Below are 15,026 nucleotides of genomic sequence, written 5' to 3'. Positions count from 1 at the left end.
CAACATTAACACTGATTCTTTGATCATTGAATGAATCGATGAACGTCAGGTTTCAGATCAATAACGTAATTTATTGATCAATTTGACAGATTTTATTCTCATCAGGTAAAAAAAAAATACAGCAAAATAACTCATTTTAACAAGTTGTTACTTCATTTACACTCACTGCATCACACAGTTAATTAACACTTCACTATCATTTTATTAGCAGCTTGTTCACAGTTTCGTATTACTTATCATTAATTATTACTGTTTGAAACTCTTCAGTCGTCGCACATTTCGGCGATGCCGTCGTAACCGTGGAAACCACACTTCCTGCCAGCGACTTTGCAGCCGAAGGTCAAAGCGTCCTGCAAACTTCCACCTACGGTTGGAAAAAGTATTTATTTATTTAAGTAAAATATGGACAGAGTCAAATCTGATCTGAGTTCAGTCTGCAGATCCACATCTGACAACTTTCAGGATCAGATTTATAAGATCAGAATCTGATCTGAGAGCAGTCAGCACATCAGCAGAGATTCTGAGACCAAACTGAGAACAAAATCTGTCCACTTTGACCTGGAAGTGAAGGGGTTCGTTTTTCTTTCACAATAAAGGCCATGCCAGTGGCCCTTTAAACCAGAGACTGATAATATTTGGTGTCCATATTATTAATAATAATCTCTCTCCTCATCACCATGTTGGACAGTGTAATGTCTCACCGTTGGACAGTGTAACATCTCACCGTTGGACAGTGTAACATCTCACCGTTGGACAGTGTAACATCTCACCTTTGGACAGTGTGTAGATGACGGCAGAGTTGAAAGTGTCACCGGCTCCGAGAGTATCGACGAGGGTTTCAGGAGGAAAAGCGTCTGAATGAACGACTAAACCGTCGGGACCCAAAGCATCCGCTCCTTTTTCTGCCCACGCACATACCAGGACAGCCCTGAGAGAGAGACAAGTCAGAGAGAGAGAGAGAGACAGGAAGGTCAGACAGGGAGAGACAGGTCAGATAGAAAGCCTTGAGAGAGAGAGAGACAGGCAGGTCAGAGAAGGAGAGACAGGTCAGAGAGACAGCCCTAAGAGAGAGATCAGTAAGAAAGAAAGAAATAAAGAAAGAGAGAGATAGAGAGAGAGAGAGAGAGAGAGACCACCCACCCACACCCACCAACATTAACACACGCACACACCAATTTACAAGGGACAGTGTGTTGGATTTGGGGACATCTAGTGGTGTGGTCACAGATTGTAACCAACAGAGTACCCCTCTGCTCACTTCTCCCTTTCCAAGAAGTAACGTGAGCTGACAACTGCAAAACCCCGGTAATGCCTTGAGCTTCGATCAGAGATCATCCTTACCATAACAATACTACTTTAGGAGCAACGGAAGCCAGTCGCCGGCTGGCTGTTTTGCACACTGCGGCTCACATTACTGAAGTTTCAAAGCGTGTTGGAGAACTACGGTGGCCTTCAGGTAATGTAAAAATGTGAAAGTCTCTCTCTAGAGCCAGTGTTTGGTTTGTAAGTTCTGGGCTACTGTAGAAACATGGTGGAGCAACATGACGGACTCCGTGAAGAGGACCCGCTCCCCCTTTTCTAACTGCAAACCTTTGTCTTCCCCCTCTCTTACTACACCTGTTCTAACTGCTGACCTTTGACCGCCACTCACCCCTGTTTGACCCGATTGTAAAATCCTTTCAGAGCAGCTTCAGCTGACAGGAAGCCAAAGTGACGAGCCACGTCTTTACTGACAAACACCTGAAGAGACAAGAACATGTGAAGTTACAAGAACACCTGACAGACTGACAGAAACCTGTCATGGTTACTTTAATATAACGTATTCTTAAAGACTCGCACCACGTCACCGTGAGGAAACAGCTGATACAGCGGCTCTCTGGTCTTCTCTATCTCCACGGAGACGGTGATTCTCTGTTGCTGTGGCAACATGCTGTTATACACCACTACCTGTTGGATCATCTTCACCTGCTCCTCAGCATTTCGGCCCTGCAAATATTTTTAGTTTGTTGGGTTTCGTCCAATTGGTCACATTAGTTGATAGATTAGTTGGAGTTTTTCAGATTAGCCGGATTACTTGGCTAAATCTAGATAAATTAGTCATATTATTCAGATTTGTTGGGTTGATCAGATTACTCAGTCTGATAAATACGATTAGTCTGGCAAAATCGGGCTAGTCTGGGTTCGTCTGATTAGTTAGGTTAGTCTGGGTTAATCATATTAGTCTGGTTAGTCAGGTTTAGTCAGATTAGTTAGGTTAGTCTGGTTTAATCAGATTAGTCTGGTTTATTCTGGTTAGTCAGGTTAGTCTGGCCGTTTCATTTTCTCAGACTCGGAGCGTTGCTCACCTCCAAGTGGATCCACTTGAACTGACGGAGATCGACTTTGGAGAAATCCTCCGCTGTGACATCAGGAAGGTTCCTGACGGACAGCAAATGAGGTCAGAGTTTATGTTCTAATGAATCAACAGGAAGATAATCCAGAAACACTTCTGCCACAGTGACATCAGGCCACATAAGTCTTTCCGCAGGCAGAAGACTAACTAGGACCAGTAAACTGGTTTGTGTAAAATCAATGGAATTGCCCTTTAACATGTACATTTAAATACATCTGAACATCCCGTTTGACATACTCAGTGTGTTTCGTGGAGGAGTTTCTTCGGTACACAAAAACTTCAACAATCAGTAAAACAATTTAAGGAATTAAAACTTTTTAAACGATTTCAACTTTAACTTGATTGATTCATGTGTCTGTCAGGACTTTATGGAGGTGAAGACATTTTACAATTTGGAATGAATTTACTTTGTTGTGCGACAGATGTCAGTCATGTGACAGACGTGCCATGGACTAAACTTTGAGTCATGTTTATGGATCTGAATGTTTTGGTATAAATATGTTTGATCATCCGTTCAGACTGAACATTTTAAAATGAGTCATCTCTCTAAAGTCCAACAGTCACTATGAACACACAATGAAGTGTTATTTTATCAACATTCAAACATTTACAGATTTTACGTGTGAAGAGTTCACTTCCAAAGTCATCAACAGAAAAAATACACTTTCATTATCTACAGAGGACTTTTATTTTTATTTTAATCCTCTCAAGTGTCTGTGAGAGTTGGTAACTGACAATATCTTTGAAACACTTGTACAGGTTTATTTAATAAATTTGATTTGATCATTTTGGAAGGAAACTCCTCACAGGCGGCAAATTAAAACCTGTTTGATTACTGAACATATTTCATATGTCAGCATGAATGTGGGCATTTTAAACATCAAAGATATTAAATGAATCAATGACGATGAATTAAACCACCATCACAACCACTGCAGAGACTCAAACTGACCGAAACTAAAAAGACAAACTGAAAGCAGCTCGCTCTCACATTTAAAGGAACAGTCCAACATTTTACTGACTGACCGAGTCAGATGTTTCTGATGGCTAACAGTTTCATCTCTGTGAGTCCAATACAGTGGGAGGTATAGCTTTGCAAAGAGACTATAGATAAAAAAAAAAAAAAAATGAAAAAAAAAAAATGTACTAACACTATATATTAATGACTTACCTAATGCATGTCAAAGCATCAATATTCAAATGTATGCAGATGATGCAGTCATTTTTACATGTGCAAAATCCAAGAAGTCTCCTTAATTCTTAGATCTGCAGTGATCCTTGATAATGAGTCTTATTGCTAACTCTTGCATGTTTACATTTTGTATTTTTCTACTGATGTTCATTAATGTGCCCTGTCCCTCGAACAAATAAAATAAATGAAAAATAAATAAGGTCAGCTGACCTCCGCTCAATCTGATTGGTGGATCCATTCAGGTTCAGGACCTCAAAGTCTGTCTCTGCAGTGAGTGGGTCATTACACCAGGATCAGGATCAGGATTGGGTGTCCATGCTTCCTTCAGGTGGGTCAAACAGCGTTCACAAAACACCTCATCTGCCTGCAGCACCAGAAGGGTGGCGCTTACAACAGGCGGGTGGAGTTTCCGATTCACAGGGGGCGTTGCCTAGCAGAGTGAACATCCAAATGAAGCTCACCCAAATCGCTAATGTCTTTACTTCACTCTGGGTTCCTGGTGATGTGTTTGTTAAGTTTAAATGTTCACGTATAATGTGTAAAAAAAAAAAGAAAAAAAAGAATAACAAAAGTTCTGGTATTTGTCAACGATGCAGAACTTCGTAGGCTACAACTTTAACAGATGAGTAGAAACTCACTGCTGCAGCGTTGAGTCTGATGGAAACAAATAGCTCTAACATTTACAATTTATTTGATGTAAAATGTATCAATATGAGATTAGTTTGTAGTTGGTGATGTCTCGCTACTAATTGATTAGACAGCAATACAGTGCTCAGGGATGACACATTTATATTGTAGGCCAATCAGGAAGTTAGCATCGCCCTGGTTACCTCGACAAAAAGCCAATGGGATTTTCTATTGGGTTTTGGATTATTGCAGAAAATAAACTCTGTGGCAAATGAACGTTTATGATAAATTGTGTTTTGCAAGATAATCTCCACAGATGAACACCACTTTTATGATTTTTGAAGTGTAAATGCAATCGCCAGAAGTAAAAAGCTAACGTTAGGCTATAAACGAACTAGACCACGGTCGCAAGTATATACAACGAGGCTGTAAAGGAGGACGAGTCGGAGTGATGACGTTTAGTAGTCTCGTATGGCCACTGGTTAGCAACCACTTTAAGGCTTCAAAATTCACGAGTGGGGTATTTACTGGCGTATTTTATTTTGTAGAACAAAGCATTAAAATCTCTTCAGCTTGTGTTAACCACAGACCTTATTTCAGGCATCTAACTGAAAAGCTATTTAAAAAAAACCCATTGACTTCCAGACGAGGGAACCGGAAGTGCTAACATGCTAACTCGTTTACGGGTTTTAGGACTCAATCCTGTAGCACTCTTTAAAGTGAGAAGTAACACCTTTTACAGTTATATTTCATCTTCGGCCCTGTGAAGCATTTACAGCATTTATTAAAATAGTTTGTGACTTTCAATGGTCAACAAGAACATAGAACCAACCAGCATATTTATCATCAACTCCTGCTGATCGATTGACTTGCTATCTGATTTAAAGGAGTGATGATACGCCCGTCTCTATGGTAACAAGGTCACATTGATTAAGAGGTATTTAGTGAACGCTGTGTGCCGCCGACCGGTCGTCAGGTTGTCTTACGTGTCGTAGAGAACGACGGTTCGAGATCCGCTGGACGGACAAACAACACAACACGCAGATGGAGTTTGACCTTCGACCTGCCAAACCACCGCAGAGACATCAACCGCACGCCGCGAGAAGTCGGCCATGATGAAACTGACAGACAGAGAAGGTGACATGAAACTGCTTCATATCAACTCTGTCCTCCAAAAAACAAACACTGAAAGAAAACTGGGTGCAGAGCTGCTCTGTGACGACGATGATGATGTTCCTGAAATAGATACAGTTAGTGAGAAACACACACACCTGTTCACACCTGTTCATGTGCAGGATGGTGCGGCTTCCTGTGCGGATGTTGCTGATGACCACAGAGGCTGGAAGGACACACTGAGCGTGCTCAGACACCAGAGACACATCGATATGGAACTTCTGAAAATCCTCCAAAATAAAACTACAGACAGGAAACTGTTTCACGTCTCCTCTGTCCTCCAAAGTTATTGCAGACAGGAAACTGTTTAACATTTCTGTCTTAACCCCGACCCATACACTGATCAAGTTCCTACTCACTGAGGATATCTATGGACAAAGGAGAAGAGGAAACAAGGAGACGGGAAGGAGATGAGAAAACAAGGAGAGAAAGAGTAGACAAGAGGAGGAAACAATGAGAGAGAAAGGAGGAGGAAACAAGGAGAGAGAGGAGACGAGAAAACTAGGAGAGAGAAAGGAGATGAGGAAACAAGGAGAGAGAAAGGAGACAAGGAAACGAGGAGAGCGAAGCTGCATCTCATTTCCCCTTATTTCGCCTCTTTGTCTCCTCGCTCCTCAATCCTCCGGCTTGTGACCCGGAAAATGATCTCCCCGCTCCATCTTGAAGGACATCCCAATTCCTAAAATGCATCTCGAGGAGCGAGGATCAAGGAGCGAGGAGCGAAGAGGTGGATGCATAAGTGAGGATACAACTGTGTATCCTTCACGGAAGTTTTTTACAGACCGACACGCCCCCTTATTGGATATCAGTTATTGATTGGACGCCACACCAAATATCGCCAAAGAACTTTCTTCATTTATTAAAAAGATTGTCTTTTCATGATCTATTATTTCCCCCATTAACTTTTATTATTAAGGATACAATTAAAGTCAGAGAGAGAAGGTGGGTCGGTTTTTTACACCTTTTACATAATTTCCATTTAGTCAAATGTGAGGCTGATAATTCCAGAGCGTCAGGTTTGATATGAGTTACATCATTTAAATTTTCCCTCAAACATTTAGCCTAAGAAAACATTTTGTAGCGTCAGAATATCAATAACTACAGACGCTAATAACAAATAAATGATATAAAGATATTGTGCCAGTAGAGATGGTTCCTGGTCCTCTAAGCAGGACTCAGTCCACAGTATAAATACAGACTACAGCTGTTATTCATGTGCAGGTGTTTGTTAAACAGGTAACAGGCTACAGAGAGAAAACACTTCTGCTCTGCCACTAATAACTGTATCTTTATTAGTATTAGATCAGTTCAGACATAAACAGCTGTTGAAGCCGACTGACAGCTGATCCAGCTGTGATCAGCTGCTGCTGTCATGAGAAACGGGTGGTGCTTCAGAGGAAAAGAAGTCTCTAAAAATCGATTTCCTCTCTTCCTCGCCTTCTCCGCTCGCATCTCCTGTGGGTGGGACTGAAACGCGAGGAGAGGAGTCGAGCCGTAAAATTTGGGAAATGGGAAAGGCCTCGAGAGAGATGAGATTTTGCAAACAAGGAGAGAGAGAGAGAGAGAGAGAGAGGAGACGAGGAAACAAGGAGGGAGAAAGGAGATGAGGAAACAACAACTTGTGGAGTTTCTGAAGATTATAAAACTAAATTTGATCACTGAAACTTCAGACCTTCAGCCGTTTCCATGGATATGAACTATGATGATATTGATCCTGTAATTAGACTATCTGAAGTGACACCATCAATATGTACTGTGTATATATAAATATATATTATGTATATATATAATAATAATATATAATATATAAGTTTATATATACTCATATATGCATATAAATATATACATATGTATTGTATAATTTTTTTTAATAATGTTTATATATGTAAACATATATGTATAAATATATAGTATATATACAGTGTGTATGTATAAAACAAGCTATATGAACAAGAATCGATGAGATTTTGTTTCAGAATTAAATAATTCAGTTCCTCTTTACATTATTAATTAAAAATGGTTAAAATAACATGTCATCTTCTTACTAATTAAAATAAAATGTGCATTATACCCTCTGTCAGTTATTGATGATGAACATATTAATGGATGTATTGTTGAGTCTATGGATTAATGTATTGATGGATGTATTGACCAGTACTCACTCGGCCACAGGTCCAGCAGACAGTGAGCCCATGAAGGCGCTGGACGCTCCAAGCAGCGAGAGCACCGTGCAGGAGTTTGAAGCGTTTCCTCCTCGCTGCCAACGCTGCGACAAACACCTGCAGGCAAGGAGAGTGATGACATCACTGCATCAACGATCAATATCACTGAACCGAAAACTGATATCTGTGTGGAACGATGAGGAGACTGTAGATGAAAATGTGTTTAAGACATGTATCATTTCCTCATTCCTAAAGTAAATATCGAGCATCAACATCAAAGATCATTCATCTGCAGAGGTAAGTGCTGGGATATTAAGTCGTTCCTTTATAATAATTTATATTCCATTTATGATCATTGCAATCAATTAGCGTGAACTCTCACATTCATTGTAGATTCACCTTCAGAATAAAATGTAAACATTGTTCTTTAGAACTCTCTGAACAGGAACATAGCAGTCAGAACAGTTCTGTTTTCTGCAGCAGAATAGGGAGAACAGATACAGGAAAATGGTCAGCTAACAGTTAAATGGTCAGTAAACAGTTAAACAGTCAGTTAACACTTAAAGCTGAAGTAGGCGAGATTGGAGCAAATATGATTAAAAAAAGTTATTTTTATAAAACGGTTGCTATATCGTGACAGTAGTACATGAAACAGGTAACCTGAAAAAAAATAATGTTCCTCTGTGTCCTACGTGCTCCTAACGGCATCTGCAAGATTTCACAGACCGGAGGAAAACAAGCAGTAAGAGCTGATCTGAGGTCTGCTGTCCAGCTGCCGTCTATGAGAGCCGGCTGTCAATCACTTGCGAACTCCGACCAAACGGTCAACCTAGGCAGCGCTGATCAAATATGAATCAATATACTGTTACTGTAACGCCTATTTCTAACCTCAAATGTTTTCAGAAACATCTTGTAGTGCACGGTTTAGCTGTAAAAGGAGAAAGTTTGTGACGCCGTCGCTATCGTGAAATCTGGTGAAGGAACGTCAGGTTCTGGTCACATGACAGGAGCACAGCCAATAGGAACGCTCTCTAGATGTTCTAAAGCCTGAAAACAGAGCCATGAGGAGGAGCAGAAGTCTAGTTTTCTCTCAGAACACTTGTATTACAATATGCTGAAAGGTTATTATGGGATTTTTGCCCAATGATGCCAAAAATATACTGCCTACTGAAGCTTTAAACAGTCAATAAATGGTTAGGTAGAATATTTTCGCAATCTCAAAAAAACACCGGAGTTTCGTCTCTTTGCTTCTATACTCTTTGACCTGCTGTCAGTGCTAGCATTAGCCTGTGTGCTAACCTGCTGTCAGTATGAGCATTAGCCTGTATGCTAACCTGCTGTCAGTGCTAGCATTAGCCTGTGTGCTAACCTGCTGTCAGTGTGAGCATTAGCCTGTATGCTAACCTGCTGTCAGTATGAGCATTAGCCTGTATGCTAACCTGCTGTCAGTGCTAGCATTAGCCTGTGTGCTAACCTGCTGTCAGTGTGAGCATTAGCCTGTATGCTAACCTGCTGTCAGTATGAGCATTAGCCTGTGTGCTAACCTGCTGTCAGTGTCTTCCTCTGGGTATTTGTCAACCACGTTGATGATGTCGAGACACACCAGACCCACACACAGAATCTTCCTCTTGCTCTGTTCCTCCATGTTGATCCACACAAACTGACTGTATGTGTTCAGTCTGTGACACACACACAGCTTCAGTCTGGACTTTGACACACAAATATCTCATTATATCTAGTCCACTCACAACAACACACGCCACTTCCTGTCAGCAGAGATGACAAAATAAGAGCCTTACAGACAGTAGCTGCTCATTACTGTCTGCAAGCAGAGAGTTAAACAGATATACATGTACTACTTCCTGTCAACACCTTCTTCTTTTTAGTTAAGCTGCATTACTGCCACTTGCTGTGCTGGAGTTTGGACAAGAGTTATTGATAGGCCTACAGAAGTCTTGTTTCATTGTTTGTGAGCTACTTTTGTGTTTTAGGTTGAGGGGATAATGTTAAACGAGAGGGGGTCTACATCCTGAGGTGAAGCTTGTGCATGACCACAGGTAAATTAAAGAGGACCTATTATACATGTGCATACTTGTAATTTGGGTTTCTACTAGAACATGTTTACATGTGTAGCACGGACGGGACACCCCTGTCTGTGTGCCAGCTAATAGTTAACCATCACATGGGTGAGTGCTGCAAGAGACATTCCTGTGTCACAAGAATTGGCCTTTAATCACCGCAGGAGAGTTTTGAATAGACTTCCTAAGAGACTTTCCCATGGACTGAGGTTATCTTTTCCACTTCAGCAAATGAATTCAAACAAACTGAAGTTATTATTTATTATTATGCAGATGACACTGTTATTTATGGTTGTGCAGCTACCCTCTGTATAGCTTTTGAGTATCTGCAAAATGCTTTTAACACAGTCCAAGCTCAGCTTTACCAACTGAAGCTTGTACTGAATGCTGAAAAAAAACAAACTTCTGGTCTTTTCTAACTCTAGGAAGATGGAGTTGAATCAGAGTATTGTTACTACTCAAGTTCAACAAATTGAGGCAGTCTCCACATACAAATATTTGAGTCTGGTGAAAAAGTTGAAATTGAAGTTAGATTTTTATTTTAGAAACAAGTCTTGTTTTTCTCTTGATGTCAGACGAAAACTGGTTGAAGCGACGTTCCTGATTGATTGTTCTTGACTACGGTGATCTGCTTAACATAAATGCATCAGTCCATTGTCTCCATATGTTGGATACTGTATATCATGGTGCTTTAAGGTTTGTTACAAACTGTAGAACCCTCACTCATCACTGTATATTGTACTCCAAAGTAAATTGGCCTGCCCTGTCAATGCATTAGCTATTGGTATGTTCTTATCTATAAGGCCATTCTGGGTAGACTCCCCTGTTATTTATCTGTCTTTCTAACCAGAAAACATGGCAATTATGGGTTAAGGTCTCAGGGCACTATGCTTACGACTGTTCCCAGAGTTCGGACTGAGTTGGGAAAGAAGGCCTTTATGTTTTCTGCACCATCTGCATGGAATAGCCTGCAAAATGAGCTATTCACTCTAAATTAATTTAAAGGCAAGGTGAAATCTATAGATAATTGTACTTGGGCCAGGTCGCTCTTGAAAAAAAGATTTTAATGTCAATGGTCTAAACCTGGTTAAATGAATGAAATTATAACTCTCTCTCTCTCTCTCTCTTTCTCTCTCAACCCTGCTAAAGTTTTTCAACAGGTGTTTTCAAGAAAGTCGATCCATTTTTCCTGTCTGTAGGACCCCAAATGCACAAGCTGTATTTATACAATTTTAATGCTGTATCTATCGTGGAGTCACATTGACACCTAGTGTCCATCGGCGGTAAGACCCCTCTAATAGAAATTACTGTAGTGAAATAAAAAATATGTAATTACCATTAGTAGTCTTGTTTTAGCTCATTATTAGCTTTATTGAGAATACCTTTTTGATAAGAAATTGATGATTTACCCTGTTCTATAGAGTTTTGTTGTGACTGTTTATTAAAGATTTAGTAGGCACAAAGTTTTTGGCATCATTGGGCAACATTTCCATAACAATTTTCAGCATATTGTAATTCAAGTGTTCTGAAAGAAAACTAAACTTCTGCACCTCCTCATGGCTCTGTTTTCAGGCTTTAAAAAATTTGGAGCAGCGTCGGAGGTAAGGAGGGGAAGGTGGCCAATGAACTCAAGACTAAAGAAGGGAAAACAGTAACAAAAATTGAAGACATTTTAAAAGAAGTATTTTTGTAATATGAAAACCCATTCAAGATTCAAGAGTTTTATTTGCCATTTGCACCTAAGTACATTGGAATTCTGAGCAGTTTACACAGTCAAATTTAAGAAAGGAAAAAAGGTAGAAAAGGCACAAGGTAATTACGGTACAAAATAAGTAGCATATTCAACTCAACACAATAAATAAATCAATTATTAAAATATAAAACGCCCTCAGTGTAGTCAATAAATAAACTAAACTACCCTCTGCATCACAAACCAACAGTGTGATAGTATTGCGACAAATAGAGCATTATCAAAACAATTAAAACAAGAATACAAGAAATGGTGTGACAACGAAATTACGGAGGTGTTGGTCCCGGCCATAAATCCAGTATCCTAGGGCCTTTCCCATTTGCGATTTCATACGGCTCGATTCCTCTCCTCGAGTCTTAGTCCCGCCCACGGGAGATGTAAGCGGAGGAGGCGAGGAAAAGACTTGAGGAGAGAGGAAGAGAGGAAATATGTTTTTAGAGACATGAGACGTCCTTTCCTCTGAAGCGTCACTTGAAGCGACGTCAATTAAATATGACGTATGGTAGGGCTGGGCGATATGGCGATATCTTTAGGCTATATCGCGATACACGATATATATCGCGATATTTTCAAATATACTCTAAGCACTTCATAAATGCTCAATTTAACCCTTTGATAAATACAATCACACCAGTATGATGATTCTTGTAGTCACTGCAGCACACTGTATGTCTGCATTAAGACATTCTTGTTTATATTCATTAGTGGTATCTTTTGGAACAATCTTAATCTTGCATGCAAAAAGGGGGAAATCACAAGTTACATTTTGTAAATTTTAAAGTTAAATGCATCAATCTGGTGCACTTTGAAAAGCAAAATTAAGAGACTAGATCTTCTACTGTTGTAAACAACTTTGTGCTCTAGCAGTGGTGGACCGTACGCTACTCAAGTACTGTACTGTACCGAGCAGAGCAGCTTTCACAAACGCAGACTGACGCTTGCAACGGCATTTATAAACGGCAACTGGCGACATAAACGTGAGGGAAAAGGAGTTTTGTTTACATTAGTGTTTTTTTTTGCTGTGGTGGTGAAAACGTTACCAGCGGTAACACTGCTGCTACCGCTGTGCAGCGATCCGACGGCTTGTTTCTTCCTCTGCGGCAGTTTTGGCAGCAGCTTTTCTGGTTCACTGTGCTGTTTGTTACAGCGCCAACACAACGGTGTAATGCCGCAAATGCCGCCTCGTAACTCTCTATGCAGGTAAAACGCTGCACACACTCACCCAGGATAGAGAGGTCTGGATGGGGGCGGAGTCTTTGATGTGTGTGTGTGTGTGTGAGAGAGGGAGCCGTAGGAGAGAGGGAGAGAAGGAAATGCCAAAGCGAGTCTCGTGCCGGCGGGGTGGCTTCAAAACATTACATTACAATTTGTATTCGATGTTCGCGATATAGTCATTTTATATACCACGCGTGGGACAAGCCGCGATACATCGACTATATTCGATATATCGCGCAACCCTACTCTGCGGTCCACCCAAAAACATCAACTAGAGTAAACCAGTTGGGTAAACAGTGCAGAGCTTTTAGCATGTTTCCCGTCCATCTGAACTAAGGGTGGAATGGTTCACAGAATTCACGATTCGGTTCCTATCACGGTTTTGGGGTCACGATTTTTGAAGTGTAAATGCAATTGCTAGAAGTAAAAAGCAAATGATAGGCTATAAACGAACTACACCACGGTGGCATGAGCGCAAGTATACACAACGAGGCTGTAAAGGCGAACAAGTCGGCGTGATGACGTTTTAGTAGTCATATTTAGCCACTTGTTGGTTGTTTTTTAAGACACATAAAGCTTCAAAATCGACGAGTGGGATATTTACTGACGGATTTTATATCGTAGAATAAAACATTAAAATCTCTTAAGCTTGTGTTAACGACAGACTTTATTTTAGGCATCTAACTAAAAACCCATTCAAAAATCCATTGACTTCCAGACGACGGAACCGAAAGTGCTAAAATGCGAACTCATTTCCGGGTTTTAGGCAAGGAGGGCGGAAACAGGAGAGGTCACGCGTCTTCAACGCGTCATATCTTTGGGGTACAACACATGCGCAGTAAAATCTGGTCTGCGCTCGCCGAAATTGAGCCAATAGCAACGCATGACAGCAGCTCTAGTTACACTGCGCATGTATTATACCCCATACCACAAGACTCGTGTCCGCCTGTGTCTCAGGCTCTTTCAATAGGCCTTGGTTTTAGGACTCATTCCTGTAGCACTCTATTCTTAACTTCAGCGTATTACAATCCAAGACACCCAAGGTTATGTAGCGTTGATAACATTAACAATAGGACAGGAGTTCAGCAGTCTACAGGTAATTATGAAGTCGATGTAAAATACAATGCCAATTAGCATTGTAACAACAGAGAAATAATCGACCAAACACAAGTTTCCAAACTTTGTTTTTCCAGTTTATATGTGTAAACACTAATCTTTACATCCCTACAGTCAATATGCAATATAACCCTCTGCTGGAGAGTCTGGGTCAATAGGAAACCACCAAAAACAACCAATAATGTCACAAAGCAATCAGTAGCATGAAAGCATCATAATGTAATAATGGACAAGAAGTGTTAGCAACTGCAGCAGCACAAGAGCAAAGTTAGCATAATTAGCATAATTAGCAGAGGCCGAGACAGCCACAAGCAGACTTTAGAGAGCAATAGTCCACACAAACAATGACTGAACACAACAAAGACATACAGGAGACACCAGAGGGAGCTGGCTGAAGTGAAACATACCTTCCAGGTTGAAGTGGTTGAGGATGAGAGGATTCTCCAGCAACAAACACGATGTTGCTTCACCCACAAAGTCCTCTTGAAGCAACGTGATGCAGCTTTTACCAATTTAGCTGATTATAAAATGCTTTAAACATAAGCAGGAGGTGTTAGTAGTTAGTTAGCTAACTAGCTAGCAGGACAGCAGAGCAGAAGAGCAGTTGGAGCTCGTGTCACATGCGGTGTTGCCAGATCTTGCGAGAGAAAACCCCAAAAGAAGAAACTCCCTAAAAAAATCCCAAAACAAGCAACCTTACCAATGGTGTTGTTACTAAAGTAAAGGTAGCTAGAATGGTAACTGTGATAGTTTATTTGTGGTTATTGATTTGAAAACTGGCTGACTGGAATATGTCCAGCTGATTCCCGAGAAAACGATCAAGAGCTGCTGCAGGTGCCTAGCAACGGTTGCTAAGGGCAACTGACGTCAGGTCGGAGTGAGCTGTGACGTCATGTCGGAGTTGCCGTCTGGGAGACACACTCCCTCGAGCTCTTGCTGTGGTTCTGGACTTGAACATTGAAATCACATGCGTCAATACGATTTCCTTAAACGACTTGATTGCTGAAGAAGTTGCAAAACAGGTCAACGGCTCATCAGCAGAGGATGCCTCTTACCCAGAAAATAATTAGGCAAGAGCTCAGGGAAATCACCAGACCTCTTCTGGACGATATGCCCAACACCGAGCAAGAGCTGCTGCAATCTGACACGGAAAATATTGCAGCTCAGATCGTTCAGTCAATCACTGACGAGGTTGAGAGTCTGGCAAGTGCCTGCCCAGAACCCAAAAAAGAGAGGAAATTGAAATTGAAGGGACTGGCGAAAAAGATAAAGACCTTTTTTGCCACACAGTTTGCCAAACTCTCAATACATCGATCCGCAA

The 15,026-nt window shown here is 40.9% G+C and overlaps 1 protein-coding gene across 5 annotated transcripts; it reads right to left on the bottom strand.

Moving 5' to 3' along the window:
• Positions 1 to 50: 50 nt before the first annotated feature.
• On the bottom strand, positions 51 to 14,477 carry khk (ketohexokinase). Of its 5 annotated transcripts, XM_037772282.1 has the most exons (9): positions 14,113 to 14,477; positions 9,091 to 9,249; positions 7,547 to 7,663; positions 5,493 to 5,627; positions 2,346 to 2,418; positions 1,840 to 1,986; positions 1,652 to 1,740; positions 771 to 928; positions 51 to 364 (listed from the first exon to the last, which is right to left on the bottom strand). In XM_037772282.1, exons 2-9 carry the CDS (start codon positions 9,189 to 9,191, stop codon positions 264 to 266), a joined length of 921 nt encoding a protein of 306 aa, XP_037628210.1. In that variant the 5' UTR covers positions 9,192 to 9,249; positions 14,113 to 14,477; the 3' UTR covers positions 51 to 263. The 5 variants fall into 5 exon arrangements, with proteins under 5 accessions (XP_037628210.1, XP_037628218.1, XP_037628201.1 ...); XM_037772290.1 differs by lacking the exons at positions 5,493 to 5,627; positions 14,113 to 14,477 and adding an exon at positions 5,198 to 5,332 and having other exon boundaries at positions 9,091 to 9,339; XM_037772273.1 differs by lacking the exon at positions 14,113 to 14,477 and having other exon boundaries at positions 9,091 to 9,333.
• Positions 14,478 to 15,026: the final 549 nt, after the last annotated feature.

The sequence above is a fragment of the Sebastes umbrosus genome, chromosome 1, assembly GCF_015220745.1.
Source record: "Sebastes umbrosus isolate fSebUmb1 chromosome 1, fSebUmb1.pri, whole genome shotgun sequence".
NCBI lineage: Eukaryota > Metazoa > Chordata > Actinopteri > Perciformes > Sebastidae > Sebastes > Sebastes umbrosus.
The sequence above is the reverse complement of the archived record's forward strand: the minus strand, read 5'-3'. Positions and strand labels throughout refer to the sequence as shown.